Raw genomic sequence first — 22,748 nt, 5'->3', positions numbered from 1 at the left:
CCAGATTATACAAATGATGAGATGACACCTGAATGGGTGGACTTTAACCTTGTTCACTGGGAGCTTCAGACACAATGAGGCTCTTGTGGTAGTGTGGTATTCGGCGAGGAGAATGAAGCCAGGAGTCCAAAGACGGTGCCTCCATTCTGGGACCGTCACCAGTTCTGCCATGTGGACCTGATGGAGTCCCTCAGCCTCAAACGTAGACTGACTATCAGGATGTTAAGCATTCATGGCCCTAGTGTCCTGCTCCATTCCAAACACACAGCAGTACATATATATACACATACATGTATCTATATACATACATATATATGCGCATATATATATGTTAAGCAAAACTAACAGCCAGTCATCAGTCCTCTAAAAATGCTGCACCCACTTCCCTTCCTAACGACCACATGTGACAGCCCTTGTTTCTACTCCTGCCCACTGACACTACGGGTCATCATGTCTCCCTCGATGCTGCATCTGTCAGGCATGCTAATGAGCCACAAACAGCTTCCAGCCATTTCCGAGTGTGGCTCTGTGCTGAGCACTCCAGGAGGTTACAAGGTGCATCCAACCCAGATCTTGCTCTTCTTCACCTAAGGGGCAGCAGGCAACCCAGACATATAAAACAAAGTTCAAGAAGGAAGTGTCCCAACAGAAGTGAACCTGGGAATGATAATGGCTCATAGGTGGGGAAGATTAGTTCTAGCTGGAGTACCAGTGGAGGCTGCAATAAAGAAGATGGGAGTGGAAATATGGGTGGATCAGAACAGGCAGAGAAGGAGGTCATTCCAGTAGGAGGCATCTGCTCTAAAAGCGAAGGAGGAAAGGAGACTCAAAATGACTAGAGTGGTGTGGTGCCGAGCATGCATTTCAATCTATCCAGAGATTAAGGGAAGAACATACAATGAGAAATAAAGTTGTAAAAAACAGATGAGTCAGAGGCCCAAGTAGCCTATAAAGGCAAAATAAGGAGTTTAGTTTATAATCTGTAATAAATACAGGTGTTTGTACTCTTTTCTTTTTTTTTTTAATTTTTAAGAAAAGTAATAGATGCACACAACTCTGAAAGGGATGAAAAGTAAAATCTCTACTCTAGTACTCTTCATTGATTCTCACTTGTCTAATATACCCACCATATATAGTTTCTTGGGCATTTTACAGGAAAAAAAAAATGGAATTGTTTTTAGTGGACTCATGCTTTCACAGTTACCATTCCTTGGAGCTCTGCTCATACCAGCAATATAGATCAACTGTTTTTTAAAAAACTAACCGAATATATTTTCATGGTATTGTGTTAGTTTATGTAATTAGTTACTAAATAATGGATATTAATATCTTTTCCAATTTTATTAACTAGTATAAACAATACTGCAATAGGCATCCTTCTATAATTATCTTGGAGTCCGTAAGCGATTATATTCAGAGGAAAATTTTAACAATGAAACTGCTGGAGAAATGAATATGAATGGCCCACGGTTTTGTCTTTTGCTTATGGATTTAAATGAGCCCCTTCATTATGGAAATCAATCAACCATTGACTATAAGTCTCGTCAGAATTTGTTTAGACTTACGTGATTTCTGGCAATAAGTGATTTTCATTTTTATTTCATCAAATTTACCTAAGTTGTATTTATGGCTTTGTAGTTTAACATCCTGTTTAGAAGCAATGTTGTACAAAATTTTAAATTAATTCAGCTATGTTTTCTTCCACTGATTTTATAGTCTTTTTTTTTTTTTTTTCTCCTCACCACTTAAGCCTTTAGCTCATCTGGAATTATTTTAATACGAAGAGGGAAGGAAATTCAGGTTCACTCAAGAGCAGCAGGCTAAAGTGTTCAGAGCCAAGATTTAGAAATATAAATCTGACAGCAGCTTATAATTTAGAAGAAAGAAGAAAGAGGGTAAAGCTAGGAAACCTGGTAGCTGAGAAAATATAGCAACAGAGAGTTGAGGACTGAGGAGAAAGCTGGGACCAGACCACAAGAAGGACCTACTCAGGGTTTCAGAAAATGCCCTAAAAGCACTTCCATAGAACTTCATCTCGAGAGACACTCCACGGATGGGAGAGGGTATGTGATCTAAACCATTTTAAAAAGCTGCTTACTATTTCCTAGCCTACAACTTTCATAATATAGAGTAAAATATTAAACTATGTTAAGAAATGAAGTACAAATAACAGGCTGGATACAGTGACTCATGCTTATAATCCCAGTACTCTGAGAGGCCAAGGCGGGAGGATCACTTGAGGCCAGGAGTTTGAGACCAGCCTGAGTGACACAGTAAGACCCCATCTCCACCGGGAAAAAAAAAAAAAAATTAGCTGGTTGCGGTTGCATGTGCCTGTGGTCCTAGCTACTCAGGAAGCTGAAGCAGGAGAATTGCTAGAGCCCAAGATTTAGAGTTTACCATGAGCTAGGATTATGCCACTGCACTATAACCTGGCTAACAGAGCAAGACCCTGTCTCTCTAAACAAACAAAATCAAAAAACACCTTAAACTTTTCTATTCCATATTTTACAAACGTATTTAAATATAGAAAACATTATTTGGACCACCTATGAGTATATTATGAAATTTCTCCAAATCAAAGCTCTTTTGGAAGGTAAGATTAATGACCAGAGGTGCCTAATATGCCTGGTAGATGGATTATACTTATGTGATGAATGAATGAATAAATTTTGAAGTTAGATGGACATGGTGAATTAAAGTCTCAGACCTTCCTTTTACTAACTATATAACTGAGGGCCATTTACTCAGTTTCCTTATGCTGTAATATCTTCACTTGTGAGATAGAAAACTATCAACTTCAAGGGATCATTTTGAGAACTGAATGATCCAATATACTTCAATGATAGCAGGCTTCGGCCATTTGCTGAGAATGCCTCATGAGTGCTATTTTTAGTATTACTACTGAAGTTATAAAGGGGAAGAGTGTATGGCAATGCATGTAGCAGTAATTAAATATTCATTTATTTTACTTTAATTTTCCAAGTTAATGTACACTAATTTGTTTCTATAGTATTTCTTCTATTGCCACCTCTAAAGGTGTGAAATTTATATCATCTTCTCTTAAGTTTGACAGAAAATTCCTTATCTTACTTCTCGCAGGGATTCTGTGTGATTTGGGAACATTTCTATAAAATAATCTGAGCTGTCCTAGAAGGAAAGAGCTGTATAAAAACTAAAAATCACTAAGTCCTCATAAGGACTGGCTACTTCCTTTCCTACTGCTGTATTCACTGAGGATTTCAGAGCACTTTGGAGACACAATTGATAAAAATAACAGGCAGCTCAGTAAGGACCCATGGCAACTCAAGTCATCATCAGGAAACAGTCACCTGGAACTATAGAATTTGAAGATTTTGTTCTCCCCTTGATTTTTCTTATCATTTTTAGAAACTCTTGCCACCTTGAGAGTGCTATTGAAGAACATGGCTGGTGCCAATACAAATGGTGAATAGAAACAGTCAATATCACATTAAATGGCTCAAGAACAATTGTAATATGCAAATAAAATGAACCTCTAAAATTCAGCTCTAATTACAAACAACTTCTCTTTGCTTTTTTTTGATATAATTCACGGCAATGGTAAAAAAAAAAAAAAAAAAAAAAAAAAAAAAAAAAAAGAAGAAGAAGAAAGTTTTTAAAAAAGAAAAAAAATTCGGCCGGGCGTAGTGGCTCACGCCTGTAATCCCAGCACTTTGGGAGGCCGAGACGGGCGGATCAAGAGGTCAGGAGATCGAGACCATCCTGGCTAACACGGTGAAACCCCGTCTCTACTAAAAAAAATACAAAAATCTAGCCAGGCGAGGTGGCGGGCGCCTGTAGTCCCAGCTACTTGGGAGGCTGAGGCAGGAGAATGGCGTAAACCCGGGAGGTGGAGCTTGCAGTGAGCTGAGATCCGGCCACTGCACTCCAGCCTGGGCGACAGAGCGAGACTCCGACTCAAAAAAAAAAAAAAAAAAAAAGAAAAAAATTCCCATCTACAAAAGCTTAATATGCTGATATGTACTTAGACTTTACATGCTTACATGTACATACACACACACTTATCACAAAAAGGGATCAGTCTTTATACAATATCATTTACCTGCTTTCTTCAATTAGTAAGACATCAGAATCCTTATACACCTGTTTCTGAGACGGAGTCTTGCTCTGTCGCTCAGGCTGGAGTGCAGTGGCAAGATCTCAGCTCACTGCAACCTCCTCCACCTCCTGGTTTCAAGCAGTTCTCCTGCCTCAGCCTCCCAAGTAGCTAGGATTAAAGGTGCCCACCACCAGGCCCAGCTAAATTTTGTATTTTTAGTAGAGATGAGGTTTCACCAAGTCGGCCAGGCTGGTCTCGGACTTCTGACCTCGTGATCTGCCCATCTCGGCATCCCAAAGTGCTGGGATTATAGGCATGAGCCACCACGCCTGGCCCATAAATATATTTCTATGATTCAGTTTAATGTTCACTTTATCTGTATGTCTGTGCATATATATGTATAAACTTACTATGTAACATTTTTTTAAAAAACTAGTATTCCTAATTTGGACTAAAAATACACTGTGTGGAATACAAAAGCATTATTTGTAGGAAAAGTTTACTTACTTGCTGTCAGCAAAGCACGCTTGCCAAGTTATAAAATTTAGCCATGCAATTTATCCAAAAGAAATGTCTTTAGCTTGAAAAATTTTCTAATCAAATATGTTTCCCGAAGTAGTTGTTTGCTCATGAAAGGAAATTATCACTATATTTTAACACTAACTTCACATTTTGGAACATCTGATAACTTTCTTTGGGTGAGCTTAAGATTTCAAATTCAAGTCAATAATTAAATTATTTACTAGCTCTTTAGGGACACTGAGCTATATATATAAAACTCCAATGACAAAAATAGTATTTGGACACATACAAAAAGTATATATTTTAAATTTTTTATCTAATAGGGTAAGAGTAATAAGTGACTATTCTATTTATACACATCCATTTATAGTCTTCTGAATATATACGCATATTTAGGATCTTCTCTTTTTCTTGGGAAAAGAATCATGCCTGAGCTTCTTTTAGATGGAATCTGTAAGTTCTGACTTTGACACCAGAAAATATAAAAATAAAAAAGTTGTTTCTAAGTTTTGAACAGGTGCTGCTGGCCTCTCACAGTAGAGCTGAGCTATCAGCCTCGTGCGGCACTTTTAATTGACCTCTTCAGAAACCCTAATGGACGTTATGGAAATTTACAGGACATTTTTCCTCAGCCATCTGAGAAAGAAGGAACTTCTCCTGTGCAGAGAAAAATCTATACTACTTCAGATAGTGGTAGATTCAAAGCTAGCAGAATTCCAAGCCAGTGGTTTTATCCACCAAAATAAACAGAACATGCACATTCCCAGGTTTATCATGGCCCATTATCTTTCTTTTGCAGATAAGGGCCACATGCTTCTCACAGCCGTTTTTGATACCAACCATAGAACAGTTGCTTCCCCAATCTTCTACTGGCCTTCCTGTCTGTTTTTCCATTTAGCACACTCTGATTGAACTATTCCTGAACTTCTCTTCCAAATACGATTGACTTCCTTCCTCTAAATAGACCTGCCACGTATTGGCACCGTGGGCAAGGTCTGCCCACTGACAGACCCTGAGTTGCAATAGCTCCAGGCAATTTACCTAAGTCCAATTTACTGAAAGAATTTCCAATGACCAATATACAGTAAAATCAATGACCTGAAATTCTCAACGTTACAAAAATTTGTTTAATTTTAAAGTTTATAGCAACTCACAGAGGATAAACAATGAGACATAGGGCAGGTCTAAGAACTGGGGAAGGAGGTCCTCCTGGGTCTTCAGATTCTTCCCAGCACCACAGCCCCCATGAACTCCCTCAGTCCCACCCCATACCATCCCAGACCTCCACATACCTCCCCTGCCTTCCCCTACTCTTAGTCCCTCCCCCACCTCTTCCCCTAACACCTTCCCTTTTTCTCTCCTTACACTTGCCCTTTGTGGGTCTGCAGCTTAAGCTATGAGATATTCAGTCTCTTCTATCACTTACTGTTTTGACTTGACACAAATTAAATATTGCTTAAAATGCTGTTTTGGTTTTGTCTTTATAACCCATCAAATAAGATGACCCAGAGACCTTCAAAAGCTATTTTTAAAAGTCCCCATCCAATATTTTTAAGAATATCAATAGCTATAACTTTATAAATAGAAGAAGAAAAGCATTGTCAATATATTAACATGATGAATTCAGTAATTTCAGTGAATTGGTCATTTGGTTGAATACATGATTGAACTAATTGGCTTTTGGCAAACTGGTCATTAAAAACATATGCCTGCACTGGGTGTGGTGACTCATGCCTGTAATCCTAGCACTTTGGGAGGCTGAGGTAGGTGGATTGCTTGAGCTCAGGAATTCAAGACCAGCCTGGGCAACATGGCAAAATTCCACCTCTACAAAAAATACAGAAATTAGCCAGGCATGGTGGTGCATAGCTTTTGTCCCAGCTAATTGGGAGGCTGACGTGGGAGGACTGCTTGAGCCTGGGAGGCAGAGGTTGCAGTCAGCCAGGATTATACCACTGCACTCCAACCTGGGCAACAGAGTGAGACCTTGTCTCAAAACAAACAAGCAAACACATACACACACACTCCCATATACCTGTATCCCTATTCTTGGTCACCCAAAAAAGGGCGTGAATTTCAGCTTAGAGACCTCATACATGGTTGTCCCTGTAACACGAAAAAATGAGGGCCCCATGTAAAGTTAGAATAAGGCATGACAACATAGAAAAAAGGGACAGGAGAGGCAGCAGCTAGAATACTGCAATAAAAAGAGACTAGAAAGGTTTAGAGGAGAAAAAAATATAAGAAAGGAATAAGCCAGAGAATCAATGAATACAGTTGCTTAGAATCTCTATAAAGTGTGAAATCTACAACGCCTATATGCGTATTAGTAATCTGTGTTCCAGAAATTCATTATTACCAAAGCGTACATGATTTTTGATACTCTCGCATTCTCCTTATTAAAAATTACTAGAAATAATCCCCCACCCAAGCTACTATTTAAGCACAAATCTAAGTCTAAGTAAATGGACACCAGCCTTTATAGAAAAAAAATAGAACAGGACCAAAATTCAAGAGTAACATTAACATGGGAATGATCTCCTTTAATCCTACAAAAGGAGATATACATGCTTTACACTGCTGCTTTAAGGATGAGGAATACTTCTCAGTCTTATAAAAGGAGATCCTGCCATTTGCAACGACATGAATAAACCTGGAGGACATTATGCTAAGTGAAATAAGCCAGGCGTAGAAAAAACATGCCACATGGTCTTCTTTCATATGTGGCATCTAAAAAGAAATCGAATACACACAAACAAAAAGTAGAAGACTTCTTCCCAAGTGAAGGGGAGCAAAGAAACAGGGTGAAGTAGGTCAAAGGCACCGAGGTGCAGTTATGTAAGATGAGTAAGTCTTGGAGATCTACCATACGATGAGGACTCCAGGTAATGGAAGGGTATTATATATGAAAAATTTATTAAGAGAATAGATTTTAAGTGCTCTTACCACACACAAAAAACTAACTATGTGATGATGGATATGTTAATTGGCTTCACTGTAGGAAGCATTTCACTATGTGATATGGTCTGCATGTGTGTCCCCATCCACACCTCATACTGAGATGTAATCCCTAATGTTGCAGGTGGGGCCTGTTGGGAGGTCATTTGGTCATGGTGGTGGATTTCTGATGAATGGCTCTGCATCATCCCTCTTGGTACTGTCTTCACGACAGTGAGTGAATTCTCAAGAGATCTGGTGGTTTAAAAGTATGTGGCACCTCCCTGCTCTCTGCCTTGCTCCTGCTCTCATGTGACATGCTTGCTCCCTGGAACAGAAGATTGTAAGCTCCTCAGAAGCCAGCATCATGCTTCCTGTACAGCCTGTGGAACCATGAGCCAATTAAGTCTCTTATCTTTATAAATTATCCAGCCTCAGGTATTTATAGCAATGCAAGAACAGACTACTACTACACTATGGATATCAAAATATCATGTTGTGCCTTAAATATAGGTAATAAAAAAATGTTTTAAAGGATGAGGAAAGTTAGAAAGTTCAGAGCTGAGCCTTGAACCCAGATTGTTTTCACTCTAAAGGCTTCAGAACTACAGTAATTTTACAAAATAGCCCCCAAATTCTGTGGTACTTAATAAAAAAGTAGGGTATCTGTCCCCACTCCTCTTAAATTGGGTGACTGCTTCAACCGTTGTGGTGCGGTGTTCCTTCCAAGGCCGCGCCCTAAAAGGTGATGCAGCTTCTGCCTTGTGCTGGGACCCTTGTGCCTGGAGCCCTGAGCTTCCACATAAAAAGCTTGAAGACTCTGAAGCTGCCATGTCACGAGGAAGACATGCTACATGGAGAGGCCTCATGTGGAACCATCTTCATCTTCCAGACGCCTGATTCCATACACACAATATGGGAATCAACAGACCTTCAAGTCTTCCAAAGACAGGTTCCCAATAGCCAACTCTTCACAACCTTCAAGTCTTCCCAGGTGAAGCCCCAGACAGTGTACAGCAAAAACAGGCCATCTCCACTGGGCCTTGTCCAAATTTACACTCCCAGAACTCATGAACACACGGCTGCTGCTGAGATTCAAGGTAATTTGTTACATAGAGAGAGACTCAAGAATAAGACCCTTCACCACGACAGGCCACACTCCCCATCTCAAATTTAGCAAGGCGTGATGGTGTGATAGGACTGTCGCTGAAATCAAAACTCAGCCATGAGTAAATCATGGATATGTGGGAATACACAAACACACATCAATGTGCGCACAGGCAGAATTCCTCTTATCAACTTTACAAACAATGAAACAAATACATTAAAAGAATGACTTGAAACACAGCATGTACTGTTGTGGTATAGAAATAAACACTTGATAGGCTGGGCGCGGTGGCTCACGCCTGTAAACCCAGCACTTTGGGAGGCCGAGGCGGGCGGATCACGAGGTCAGGAGATCGAGACCATCCTGGCTAACACAGTGAAACCCCATCTCTACTAAAAATACAAAAAATTAGCCAGGCATGGTGGCGGGCACCTATAATCCCAGCTACTCAGGAGGCTGAGGTAGGACAAGGGCATGAACCCGGGAGGCGGAGCTTGTAGTGAGCGGAGATCGCCCCACTGCACTCCAGCCAGTGCGACAGAGCGAGACTCAATCTCAAAAAAAAAAAAAAAAAAGAAGAAGAAAAAGAAATAAACACTTGATAAAAACTACCCCCTCTAGAGAAGTCCCAATCAAGCAAATAGAAGACATGCCACATTTAATTCAAACCAATGATGTTTGGTTTGGTGTAAGGCAATTTTCTTACGTGCAGCAGGAATAGAAAATATCCTACAATTTTGCTCCAAGGCACTTCATAGGAATTGAGATGGGATTCCACAGAAACAGAAAAACTGACTCTACAAAGCAGCAGAGTATCAGGACGTTCTGATCAATCCACAAGTCCACACAGATTCCCAAAACAAAACCATACAACAAAAATCTTCAGAGGAAAGGGTTCAGTTGTGGGAATACATTAAAGGCTGTTGAAACAAACACGTCCAGTGATGCTCTGTACCAAGTGGCAAAGGAATAAACAGAAACCAATTTTAAAACTCAGCTCCAATCACTTACTGCAGGACATCCGCAAGCTACCAAAACTCAAAGAGTGAAGAAAAACCACTCCTGTGTTACCGAATGGGTGTCTGAATCTTTGAAAGGTTCACATTTGCTCTTGAATGACAATTTTTCTGATACACTGGCCCAGATGTGGCCAGTTATCTCATGCCATCTGGCGTTCAGAGAAGGTACTCCAATGAGAAGCAAATCCCAAATGTTGCAAAATAAAAAGGACTGAATTTTCCATACAGTAAAACTCTGGTGTGGAGCTGATGCCAAACAAGAGAAAAACATCAACAGGAATCAAAGAGAAATTGTTGAAGCAGACTCCAATATGTGTTGTAATTTAATGTATACTTAAAAAGTGACCGTCACATCATTAGGAAAAGAAATATTTAGTCCTAGTTAGTTAGATAGCTATTTGGTTACAGTAAAACTAAGCTCCTGCTTTGGGCCAGAAACTAAGTAAACTTGACACAGATCAAAGAGATAAATGTAAAACTAGATAGAAAAGAGAATAAATGTAGGTCAATGTACGTGTCTCTCAAGAAGCTTTCTAGATAAAAAAAAATGAAGACACTTTCCAGAAAAGAACTGTAAGACTAAAAATATTTTTGCAACAAAAACTTTATAAACAAAATCTAAAGGCAAGTGACATATTAAAAAAAAAATGCACGTAAACATGCCCAGGAGACAGAATGAATAACAGTGATGCATGGAACAGACTATGCAGAGAAGCAAATATCTCATTAACCAAACATATTTAAAGGTACACATTGATGAATACAATTTAAAGAAAAAAACAAGGCAACACTTTCCTTCTATCAAAATCACAAAGATCTGACTGGGCACGGTGGCTCACACCTGTAATCCCAGCACTTCGGGAGGCTGAGGTGGGGGGATCACCTGAGGTCAAGAGTTCGAGACCAGCCTGGCCAATATGGCAAAACCCCGTCTCTACTAAAAACACAAAAATTAGTTGGGTGTGGTGGCACATGCCTGTAATCCCAGCTACTCAGGAGGCTGAGGCAGGGGAATCGCTTGAACCCAAGGCAGAGGTTGCAGTAAGCCAGGATCACGCCACTGCACTCCAGCCTGGGCGACAAGAGCGAGACTCAGTCTCAAACAACAACAACAACAACAATATTCTACATACAAGGTAGGTGAGAAACAAAAAGCGGCCCATTTTCACATACCAGTAGGTCAACAAAATAGGTCTTTCTCAACAGTAAATTGGCAATTTTGTAATGAGAATCTTGAAATGCTCAAATCATGTAACAGAAAAATACAATCCAACTGAATAAATATAACTTACTTGCAGATATATGAAAAAGTAAGTTGTACACACAGATTTAGGCATAAGCATGTTTGTTGTGGCATTATTCCTAATAGCAAAAATTGTGAACAAAATTCGAAATGTCGATTGAATAAAGTATGATGCCCCTACTAAGTTTTTAATTTCTTCTCCAAAACAAAGTTTTTATAATACAGAGAAAAATGTGTAGAGAGAAAACACCAGGTAACTAAACATTCAAAAGCCAGATTCTCTTTCACTTTAGAAAGAAAAATAGATTTTTAAAATTGCGGTGGGCCAGGTATGGAGGCTTACGACTGTAATCCCAGCAATTTGGGAGGCTGAGGTAGGTGGATCACGAGGTCAGGAGATCGAGACCATCCTGGCCAATGTGGTGAAATCCCATCTCTACTAAAAACTAAATTAGCTGGGCGTGGTGGGGCACGCCTGTAATCCCAGCTACTCAGGAGGCTGAGACAGGAGAATCACTTGAACCAGGGAGTTGGAGGTTGCAGTGAGCTGAGATGACGTCACTATACTCCAGCCTGGTGACAGACCAAGACTCCATCTCAAAAAAAAAAAAAAAAAAAAAAATGGGGCAATTGAGTAGAGTATGTTCAGAATTTCGGTAAGGCCTAGGGGTGTGCCTTCATCAACGCCAGTTTTACTCATGTCTGTCACTATAATATCTGAAGGGGCATTTTCTAGGTCAAATTTATAACAGAGAAAATAAAACCTCAATCCATGACAGTCTTTATTCAAATAAGGTGCCTTTTAAAAGAGTCTCTCATTTCTCCTGTTTCACAGAAAATAAGACCTGACCTCAGAAAACACCTTTCACAACCCTCACACCACCCGGGTTAGAGGTGGTGGTGGTGGCAGGGGGAGGAACATCTATCTCAAAAGAAGTAAAAGACACACAAAATATTCAAACATTGATGAGGAAACTGGGAAGACAGGCCCACAATAAAAACGATGGGAAAATTACAAAGTCATTCCTGTTCCCACAGGCAAAATGCAAAAGCAAAACCCAAACTAGAATAACTATTCCAAGAATAATTATGACAATTCACACGGCCATAAAAATAGCTAATATTTACTGCATATTACCGTTTCAGCTCCACCCACCCCACGGCCCCGCCTCACCACCACCACCAAGTCTCCACAAGCACACGCACCAGATTAATTGTACCATAAGCCTAGCAGGCTCATGGCTAGACCATGTCTGAGCTAGAATCCAAACTCTGGTGGTGCACGTCTAAAGCCTATGCATGACTCTCACCTACCATCCAGCACTCTTCAACACGTCACATCATGGCACAAAAAGAAAATGATGTCTGTAGGGCACAGCAGAGTTTAAGGCAGAGACTGCTGAGGGGCTGGCCCAAGCCTAACAGAGGTGCCCAGAGGGCTACCAGAATGAATACTCCAGCACATCCCATTCAGAACACACCTGTTGGGAAGTTATACCGCTGCTCAGTATACAATAGAGTTCTAGCAACATCATAAAAATTAGCCTGCTAAATAGCAAAAGAAAACCAGGACTCAAATCAGTCATTTTAACTTTTTGAACTTTTTGGTAACAATTCAGTAATTTATTAAACAACAATAATTTAATAACATAATAATAAACAATAATTATTTAATATTAAAAATTATGCTGTGTAACACCGATTACATAGCACAGTTTTCACCATATCAAGAGATCTTTAAACTTTTTCTCTGAACTACTCCTTTTAAATACGAACATGACTTACGTAGTACATTTTTTTCCATTATCTGCAAATAAAGCTGCCATTGCTCTAAAAACGACGGTCAGATATCTACCTGTGCTGGAAATTGAGAAAGAGAGCAGTTTTCTGAATGAGTGTTTATGAATTTTCATCCACTAAAACTTGCATCAAAAAAGAAAACCATCAAGCCTCAACTGACAGCTGAAGGGATGATGTTCACGGCCCTAGTAATGTGACAGCGAACTTCAACTGACTTTTCTTTTACTTTTGCAACACTGCAGAGTGGCCACAAGAGGGCACCGGCAACACAGTAAAAACTACTACAACTGCCTAACATTACAGAAAAACATAGGGTTTTAATGCGAGGGCTATTGTTTTCCACCTATTAGTGTTCTAGGAGCCAGCAGAGTATGAGCTGAGCATTTTGCACAGGACGAGAGACCTGCCCATATCACAAGGCTAAAGTTCAAGCCCGGCCTGGGGCATAGCACCAGCTCTAAGACGCCAGAACACCTCCTTCTCGGCCACCTTCCTTCTGATGGGAAATTGACCCAGGGTTCAATTTCCTCCACGCATCAACCAAATCATGAAGCAGTTGGAATTAAAAGCGATTGCTCACATATTTCTTCTGCTTTACCAATCTCAAAGTTTAAGACTGCCAATAGCTACTCAGATCAAGAAGTTAAAACAAGTGTAAGTACTATTTGGTCAAAAACAATACATCTTGTATAACATCCTGGAAAATAATAGAAAGGAAAAGGGGACTATAAGGAAATAAAAGGAAAACATTTGCATGAAGAAAAGGAGAGTAGAACGAGCAAAGAAAGATGAGAGAAATAGAAGAGGGGACAGGGAGAGTCAGATGAACACAACACACAGGCAATGGCTGAGACAGAAGAGAGGCAGGAAGATGGCGGCCATTCCTCTTCCGGGGATTGCTAACAAAGGTGAGCTCAACGCCTCGCCTGGCCCATTGACAGCATCTGAGTAAGACTCGATCTTAGACCACTACAAAGCCAAAGTCATCCAACAAGAAATAATAACAGTAATAATAACAGGGCTGCTTAGTTTACTCCTGAGTTCCCCAATACCAGACCTAGTCTTGTCAAGGTTGAAGGCCCACATGCCAAAGATTCAAAGGAAATTCTTGAAGAACTGGTAAACCACCTGCAAGGAACAATCTTCTAAATGTGGCCACACTTCCAGAGCTACCTAATCCAAACTTCTCAGCCTCCCATGATAATCTTCTGTGTCCATGATTATTCATGGGTATTAAGCATGCTTAAGACAGGGAGTTCTTAGTCTCCCACCAACTTCATTTTTAATTACCCATAGGTTTTTGTTTTTTTAAGTATGCACACACAGACACACAGAGAGGTGGACAGCTAAAGACCCTGAGGTGTTCTGGTGGCAATTATACAACATTACCCCTTTCCCGACACCATTGCTAAACCTGCCCATTGTTCTGAAGCCAGACTTCCTCATGAGTCTTTCTAAAGAACAATTAACAATGGTGTAGTTGAGCAATCTTCACCAAAACTCCCCAAAAAAGCTCAAAATCCTGCCTTGATAGCCTGCTTAACAAACCAGCTCTGTGTCTGAACCAGGGAAGGGAGTGATTCAGATAAAACCTCATAGCTCTTTATGCCAATGAAGCCTATTTCCCAGCCTCTGGCTGATGGCATCACAGCAGAGACAGGGAACTCGGGTATCTGAGAGTCCACTTCTGTATGTGACCGAAAACTTCCTATGCTTAATCACAAACCCTTTAAGCTCTTTTTAATACTCTTTCTTGGGGTTTGTGAGCTGTCTTTTCCTAAGGGACATACCATATTCTTCCACTCAACTGCTCAGTTAAATAGCAAGAAAATGATTTTTTATTACTCAACATCTCCGGATTTTTCTGCATTATTTCATGTCGTATTTCCAAGACGCTTCTGCTGAAAGCATTAGCCTCAACTCTTGATGACTGCCTAATTAGATTATACCATCTTTGTTGTAGATAATGGTTTTAGAGCAGTTTTTAAAAGCAAGAATCCAAAAATCAGACCATGATATTCTAGGCAGAGGTCAACAAACTTTGGCCCATCAGTTAAATCCAGACCACTGCCTGTTTTTGTAAATAAATATTTATTGGAAAACAACTATGTTCATTTGTTTATTGTCTATGGCTGCTTTCTCACTATGTCAAGAGTTAATTTTCAGTTATGGCCCACAAAGGCATAAAAAGTTTACTAATCCATGTTCCAGTCAGAAAGTAACATAGACAGTGATGATTACGTAACAATCCGAAGAAAATGCAGAACTCCTTCCTTAGCAAAGAGTGATTCATCAAAAATAGTTTTTCTCCCTAAAAAATTTCAAAAACAGAGACTGTGCAATTGGAATTAAAGGTTCTGAAGCTACTGCTCCTCCACAGTCAAGCTTGCAACATATTTGAATACCTTTGAAGGAGCCTCTGTCATAATAAAAAATATGTGATTGATTAGATCTGTGTATTTTTTACTTAAAATTAAATGCATGATTCCACATAGGAAAATAAAATACAGTTGACTCTTGACAACATGAGTTTGAACAACTGCAAGGGTTCACTTATACAGGATTTTCTTCCTCTTCTGCAACTCCTCAGACACCAAGACCAAACCCTGGTCTTTCACCTCCTCCTCAGCCAGCTGGATGTGAAGACAATGAGGGTGAAGGCTTTTATGATGATCCACTTTGACTTAACGAATAGTAAATCTATTTTCTCCCTTTTATGATTTTCTTAACACTTTTTCTCTAGCTTACCTTGTTATAAGAATACAGTACAAAACACATATACAAAATACGTGCCAATGGACTGTTCATGTTATCAGTAAGGCTTCCAGTGAAGAGTAGGACATTAGCAGTTGTGTTTTGGGAATTCAAAAGTTATATGTGGATGTCTGACTGCATGAGGGTTTGGCAACCCTAACGTCCTGCATTGTTTATTGATGAGCTGTATTTTAAAAACCCTACGCTGAAGACAGATCATAGAGAGAGCACAGAGAAATTGGCAAACTGACACAAGTTAAGGATCAAGCATCCAAGTTCAATGATGGGGGAGCTGACATGGAACACAGCAATGAGTTCTGTGCTGGGAGTCAAGAACATGGCCAACTTGTATTATGATCATTCATTAATTACTATAACAACATATCTATTGCCTATTTCTACATGTAGGCCATTATATCATCTATACTTCTTTATTAACACACAATAATAGTACATATTTATGGGGCACATGTAATATTTTGATACATGCATACAATGTGTAATGATCAAATCAGCATAACTGAAATATGCATCACCTCAAACACATCATTTCTTTGTGTTGGGAACATGCCAAATCTTCTATTTTGAAATATACAATAAATTATTATTAACTAGAGTCACCCTACTGAGCCATTGAACACTATAACTTATTCTAACTGTATTTTTGTACCCCTTAACCAATCCTTCTTCGTTTCCCCCATTCCCACCCTTCCCACCCTCTGGTAGTAAGCATTCTCCTCTCTACCTCCATGGATCAACTTTCCAGCTCACACATGAGTGAGAACATGGGATATTTGTCTTTTTGTGCCTGACTTATTTTACCTAACATTCTGTCCCCCAGCCTCATCCGTAGTGTTTTAATTTTTCAGTCCTTACAATCACATTATGAGGCAAGTCACATCACACCCATTTTAGAGAGGTTATGTAAAGTTGTACAGTGAGATCACAAAGCCAAGTAGTAGACCAAATCCAAATCCTCTTCTTGTCCCACTGAACCACCCTATCTGCCCTGAATCTTGCCTCCCAATGTGACCTTCAACAAGTCAGTTAATTTTTGTGCTTCCATTTCCTGAATTAAAGCTTCCATTAAATCAGCAGCTGGACCAGGTGATCTGTATGAAAGTCATCTTTTATCTTGGAAATCATATAAATCCTTTTTGCTGACTTTAATCACCAAGCCCCAGAAGAGTACCAGTGTAGTGCTCATTTCACTGAGGAAACCCAAGACATGCTTGTTGAATAAGGGAGTAAGTGACTAAATCCTGTTCATTCTGCAAAGATACTTTCCCTTTTATAACAGGCCTCAATGCTTCTTAACTCCAGCACTGAAGTTGGATTTCTTCAATGAAGAACTAAAATTAATTAAAAATACTCTGTGTATAAACCATCAAGTATATCACAGGAGGGCATGCAAAGATTAATAAACTATTCTTCCTCCTAATATAGCACTAAGATTGTAATAGGGCAGATCAGTCATTTACCCAATTAAGGATAAAGGTGTATGTTTTATAAAGGTAAAATCTGTGTACGATTGAGGTGAGAGAGAGCTTATGCCTGTGAAAAACATAAAAGATTGCATAGGAGAAGTGCCATCTGAGTCTGTATTGTTGCAATACTTCCTATTGCAACAATAAGCTATTCGTTTAGTATCTACAGAACTGGAGAACATGTTATAAAGACTAAATATTGTAAATGCATAGATAAGCCAAAAACATTTTATAGTTAGTACTTTAGCATATCACACACTTTCTTGAACCTAATTATTTTAATTGGGTTAATACTAAATTAAATTATATTCCAAGAATACAAATTAAGTAAAGCTGAGATCAGTGATAGCAAACAGGTAATGAGAACAAGCTCCAGGAACATACAATGTCGTGGCTAACATAACCAAGAATTGAAACTCTACCTCAAGGAGAAGCATGGGTTTCTTCTCATGTGCCAACATCCACCTGTGACGGGGACTGCCTAGAGTAAAGGTTCTCAAAGTGTGGTTCCTGGGCCAGCAGCAGCAGCCTCACCTGGGAACTTGTTAGAAATGCAAATTCCCTGGCCCCACCCCAGACACACTGAATCAGAGAATCTGTGTGTGGGGCTCAGAGATGTACATTTTCATTAGTTCCCAAGATTCTTCTGAGGCCCATTCAATTATGAGAACTATTGGTCCAAAGGATTGTGTTAGATAAAAATTCTGAGTCTCGGTCGGGTTTCGTAGAAAATAATGCTGTAGTGATAAGTGACGTTGTTCCTAGGCAAAGGAGGCAGGAGTGAGGGAGCACACGTATTAGTAATGAGGACCCCCTCTTGAACCCACAGTAGACCCTCAAATGCTGTCTTGCCCTGAGCAGGCTCAAGGTCATACCTTCATCACTAATTTAATACTTGTGATAATCAAACAGAAATTAACAATAATAACATAGGAAGCCATACTATACATCCCCAAGGTATAAAACATGAACTTGTTGAAAGAGTAGGGTATTTTCTTAATAGATAATGATAAAGTGTTCCCCAAAATGAAAGAAAAAAAAAAAAACAAGAACAATTACTACTGGTTTCAAAAGAAATAGGGACTGAAACAGCACAGTTTATGACCTAGACTCCTTACTGGGTATTTACACTTGGATTATATTAGGTTTGCACAAATTAAAAGCCAAATTCTCACATGATGTTTTAACTGTGATAAACTCTGCAGAGAGAAATGACAATGGCTGGGGTTAGAGCAGACTTTGGTCTTCAAACAGCAAGATATGGAGCAAGTGCACGTAAGCCCTATTGTATCATTTTCTGATGTGTGCAATGACTTCATTATCTAATCAGTGCACTGACCATCTACTAGGAATCTGCTGTAACTGCATCAGTTTGATAGAGAAGTATAGTGTTGCCTGACACCAGTGAGGGAGAAAGAACAAAAAAAAAAAAAAAAAAAAATGGAGAAAGCTAGAAAAGGAGTAGTTAGCCCACAGAAGAGGTCCAGGGCCTGTATATGTCCCGAAACTTAAAAACTATTGGCAGGGCATGGTGGCTCACGCCTGAAATCCCAGCACTTTGGGAGGTTGAGGTGGGCAGATCACAAGGTCAGGAGTTCGAGACCAGCCTGGCGAAACCCCATCTCTACTAAAAATACAAAAATTAGCTGGACATGGTGGTGCATGCCTGTAATCCCAGCTATTCGGGTGGCTGAGGCAGAAGAATCCCTTGAACCCGGGAGGCGGAGGTTGCAGTGAGCTGAGATTGCACCATTGCGCTCGAGCCTGGTGACAGAGCTAGACTCCGTCTAATAAATAAATAAATAAATAAATAAATAAATAAATAACAAAAAAAATTGAAGAAATTCCATAAATTTAAAACAGGACAGGTAGCTTGAGAACATTTTCTTCCTAGTAATGTAAAAAACACACTCTCTAGAACACTCTTCTGATCACCAGAGAAACTGTCACAAAATGAATTTGATAACAATCATTTTTGACAAAAGTAACCACTGGACACTATGTCGGATCAGGACAAGAATCAGGATATTTGTGGGAAGCCCCCCCTACATTGGTTTATTATTACATCTTTTAGATATTATTTCAGGCATCAAATGCTATCTGCCCCAAACCATTAAAAAGAACATAAGAGATGCAGCTGTAAACATACATACATTTATAATAATAATAGAAATGAGAAAGGACACACTTGATACAGAAAGTATGATTTTGATTTAAAAAACTATTTACCAACAAGTAGGCAATAATTTTTTCACTATTTTAAAATGCTACATCTGAAAAAACATGAGCAAGAGAGACAGAAGAGAAATTCTGATTCAGAAAAAAAAGGCCATACTTCATCCAGTTCTGAAAGATGAAAGCCAGGTGAGATCAGTTCATGGAAGAAGCCATGTCCAGAGACATGAGCAGTAGAGAGTCATAGCAAAGATATTTCCGGGTAGTGGTGGAGTGGGAGGGTAGGAGGGTGGAAGGGCGTGTGGCAGGTGAGCCAGGAATGCTCCAGGCTTGGAGGCAGCAGGTAAGATGGCCAGTGCAACTCAGTGTGACTGGTGGGTTCAGTACAGAAAGAGAGCTGGATGGGCCAACACTGTCCTATGCCTTGAGGCTGAGCAATGTCCAGCAAAGGCATCTGAAGATAAGCAGAAGCAGATAGCACAGGCATATGCAGACAGAAAAGCTTTAAGTGGCAAGTGATAACCAGGAGGAATGGGAAGAACCCAGCCTGAACTACCGGCTCACCCTGTCCTGCAGCATGCCCAGGTCTCCTCATCATCACTGATTGCAGGACACAGTAAGCAAAAATAACATCCACAGATGCGGGAACAGAAACACACAAATAAAATGATAAGCAACCCGCTTCAGAGAATCAAACAGGTAAAAGAAAATAACGTCCTAAATGAGAGACAGTCAATACATTAAACTGACATCCAAGAAACACCGCAGCAAGCAGGATATTTTAAATGAATACTTACTATTCTCAAAAAGAGATGGGATCATCAAACAAAACAGGTTATAAAAATGAAAACCATAACTGGTAAACAGAAGAGTACAATGTAAACAACTGACAAGAAAATGGGCAAGCTGAAGATCAAGCTGAAGAATTCTTCCTGAGAGGAAAACGTCATGGGAAAAATTAAAAAGAAAACCTAAGAGACATAGAAGACAGATCTAAGAGTCAATAGACCCTTCCTTTATTGAAAAGATGTTCCAAAACACCATAGAGAAGGACCAGCAGAAACTGTCTAAGAAATGAAGCAAGAAAAAGAACTCTTTAGAATAAAAGGGCCTCAACTACTAAACCAAATGAATAAATAAAGATCATAAAGAAAAAACAGATATATTTGCCTACAATGAAATGAAAAACTTCTGAAGGACAAAAGAGGTCATACAATTAAGGATAAGCAACAGACTGGGAGAAAAATATTTGCAACACATAACAAATGTCAATGCTGAAAATTATGAAGAATTATAAAAATTTAGAAGAAAAAACTCAATAGAAAACTAGACATTATATAAGTTAATTCCTGCCACCTTCCCAATAGCCTATAAGGTAGGTTAACCTTACTATCCGTTTTACAAATGAACAACCCAAGGCATCAAGTGGTCAAGCAACATTTCTCACATCAAACAGCAATGAACAGAGACACCAAGATCTGAGCCCAGGCAGTCTGGCTCCACTGTCTGCTCTTAAACACACGCCATTTTAATATAAGGTTTAGCCTTATCTGTGCACAGAAACATATATGATATGTTCATTACAGCATCATTTATAGTGCAGAGACAGAAGGAAAAAAATAGCTACCATCAGTAGAGAAACAGATAAACAAAACATCATACTATGGAATAAATATAGTATTTAAAATAAAGGCAATATATGTACATGGAAAAGCATGGTCAATTTTGAAGACCTGTACATTTTTTTTAAAAAGTTCATTGCAGAACAATATGGACATTATAGACCCATGTTAATTTAAAAATGCACAGGTATATATTTATGGCTAGGTACAGAGACTTGTAAAAGGTAAATAAAACAAGCACAGGCAGACACTAGCTATTAGAGGGAGTCCAGTGAGATTTCAAAGCAGAAGGCAGGTGTTTCAAAGGCGTTTCTGTCAATGTGTACATTGGATGGCCTTATACTAAGGATGGGCTCACATTTTTCTCATGAATAATTAAAGTAGGATTGAGGAAACATTTTCTTGAACAGTTGCTATATGCCAGGCATAATGCTATCAGAGTTATCTCATTCCATTCTAAAACAACTTCATGTGATTATTAGTATCATTATATAGTATCGCTTAATAATAAAGAAGAATAGTAAGGCTTGGTGTGTTTAAATAATTCACTGCAAATGTCTTATACCTGGAGAGACTTGGATTTGAGCTACTGTCTATCCTAAACCATGCTATGATGTCAAAGCCTGACTGACAGTATTGATACAAGGACAGAGAGAAAGAAGTTTCCAGCCTGCATCCACTATAACAGACCCAGGTCTTACCACAGCGATCTCGGACAACCAGGTTCCGGCCTTCCTTCAGGTGTATGGTGAGGAGATACGCAAAAGGGCTGGAGAGGTTACTCAAACCATCACTGGCTTCCCCCAGTACCTGCACAGATGGAGAAGGCAGTTAAGACAGTATGTCTTGGGCCCAAGCAAGAGAATTTCAGAAATACTTCTTAATTTTGGAGGGAAAAAAGAAAGGCCACTATGAAGATCAACTGTCATCCCCAACTCCTCCTCACGACGACAACTCGGTTACCCTGCTTTATTAACAAGTCCCTTACATTGCTCCCCAGTGTGATTTTATCAGAATTCAGAAGCAAATATGATTACATCTTTGCAAGGTTAACCTTCCAAGAATGAGATAACCAACCTCTGAAATACCCTCATTAAATTACTGCAGGATCCCTTGTTATAAAACTCAGGGTACAGTCCCAAGAGAGGCAACAGGAGGAAGAAGTGCCGCTGCAGGGCTGGTTCCCAAGAACATGTGCCCCGACTTCTGAGTTCAGATGTAAAATGCCCCATCGTGTTCTCCACCCTTCCCACCAACCCCCATCACCTCTGTAGACCTCCTCCACGTGCAGTAAAATTTCAGTTCTGGGGACTCAGCTGATACCCCCGCAAGCCCACATGTCCACCTGACACATGCTCCTTCCCTGGGTTGCCAAGGGACATTGTCTCTGTCCAGTGCTCTCCCGGCTTTTCCACCCTTCTTTTTCATTCTCTGGCACCCACTCTTAGTGTCTCTTACTCTAATCCCCACAGTCTCACCTCCCTGCAACTCAGTCACTTCCTCCTCCGGAAATGCATCAACTCCTGCAGGCCATATTGTAGAATTCAAGTCTGTTTTTGAATATTTATTACATGAACCCAATTAAATTTTTGAGCCATTTCAAACTTTTGACTGTCCTTAAAGGGAAAGGGCAGATAAGATCATTTATCATTCACTTATTGGACATTCAATTAATCGATCTTGTGGCTAAGCCACCCTTGACAGCCTTCCTTTGAAAGCTTCAAAGCACTTCAGAATGGCTTTATCTCCCTTACTATCTCACTCAATTTCATAGTTACTCTGTATTTTTAGAAGAATCTATCCCAGTCTGCCTAATCAATAGACAGTGAATTAATCTCCTCCAGCCAAAATTTGCAAGGCCTGTTTTTGTAAGTGGATACGGTTTGGCTTTTTTTTTTTTTTTTTTTTTTTAGCAATAAAAGAGGCAAAGAAATACAAACCCAACATTTGATGAGAAATATCTATAACATTTAATGTTTCTTTTTAAGGAATGCCACTCA

The 22,748-nt window shown here is 39.6% G+C and overlaps 1 protein-coding gene across 2 annotated transcripts in view; it reads right to left on the bottom strand.

Moving 5' to 3' along the window:
- Nucleotides 1-22,748, bottom strand: part of MCTP2 (multiple C2 and transmembrane domain containing 2) — a 258,463-nt gene that overhangs the window by 151,229 nt on the left and 84,486 nt on the right. For both annotated transcript variants that reach the window (XM_005560564.5, XM_073998498.1), the window contains exon 4: nt 21,450-21,558. In XM_005560564.5, coding sequence (XP_005560621.3) covers nt 21,450-21,558 — 109 coding nt within the window. The remainder of the gene's footprint in view (nt 1-21,449; nt 21,559-22,748) is intronic.

This window comes from Macaca fascicularis, chromosome 7 (assembly GCF_037993035.2).
Source record: "Macaca fascicularis isolate 582-1 chromosome 7, T2T-MFA8v1.1".
Taxonomy (NCBI): domain Eukaryota; kingdom Metazoa; phylum Chordata; class Mammalia; order Primates; family Cercopithecidae; genus Macaca; species Macaca fascicularis.
This window is presented reverse-complemented; position numbering and strand designations above follow the sequence as displayed.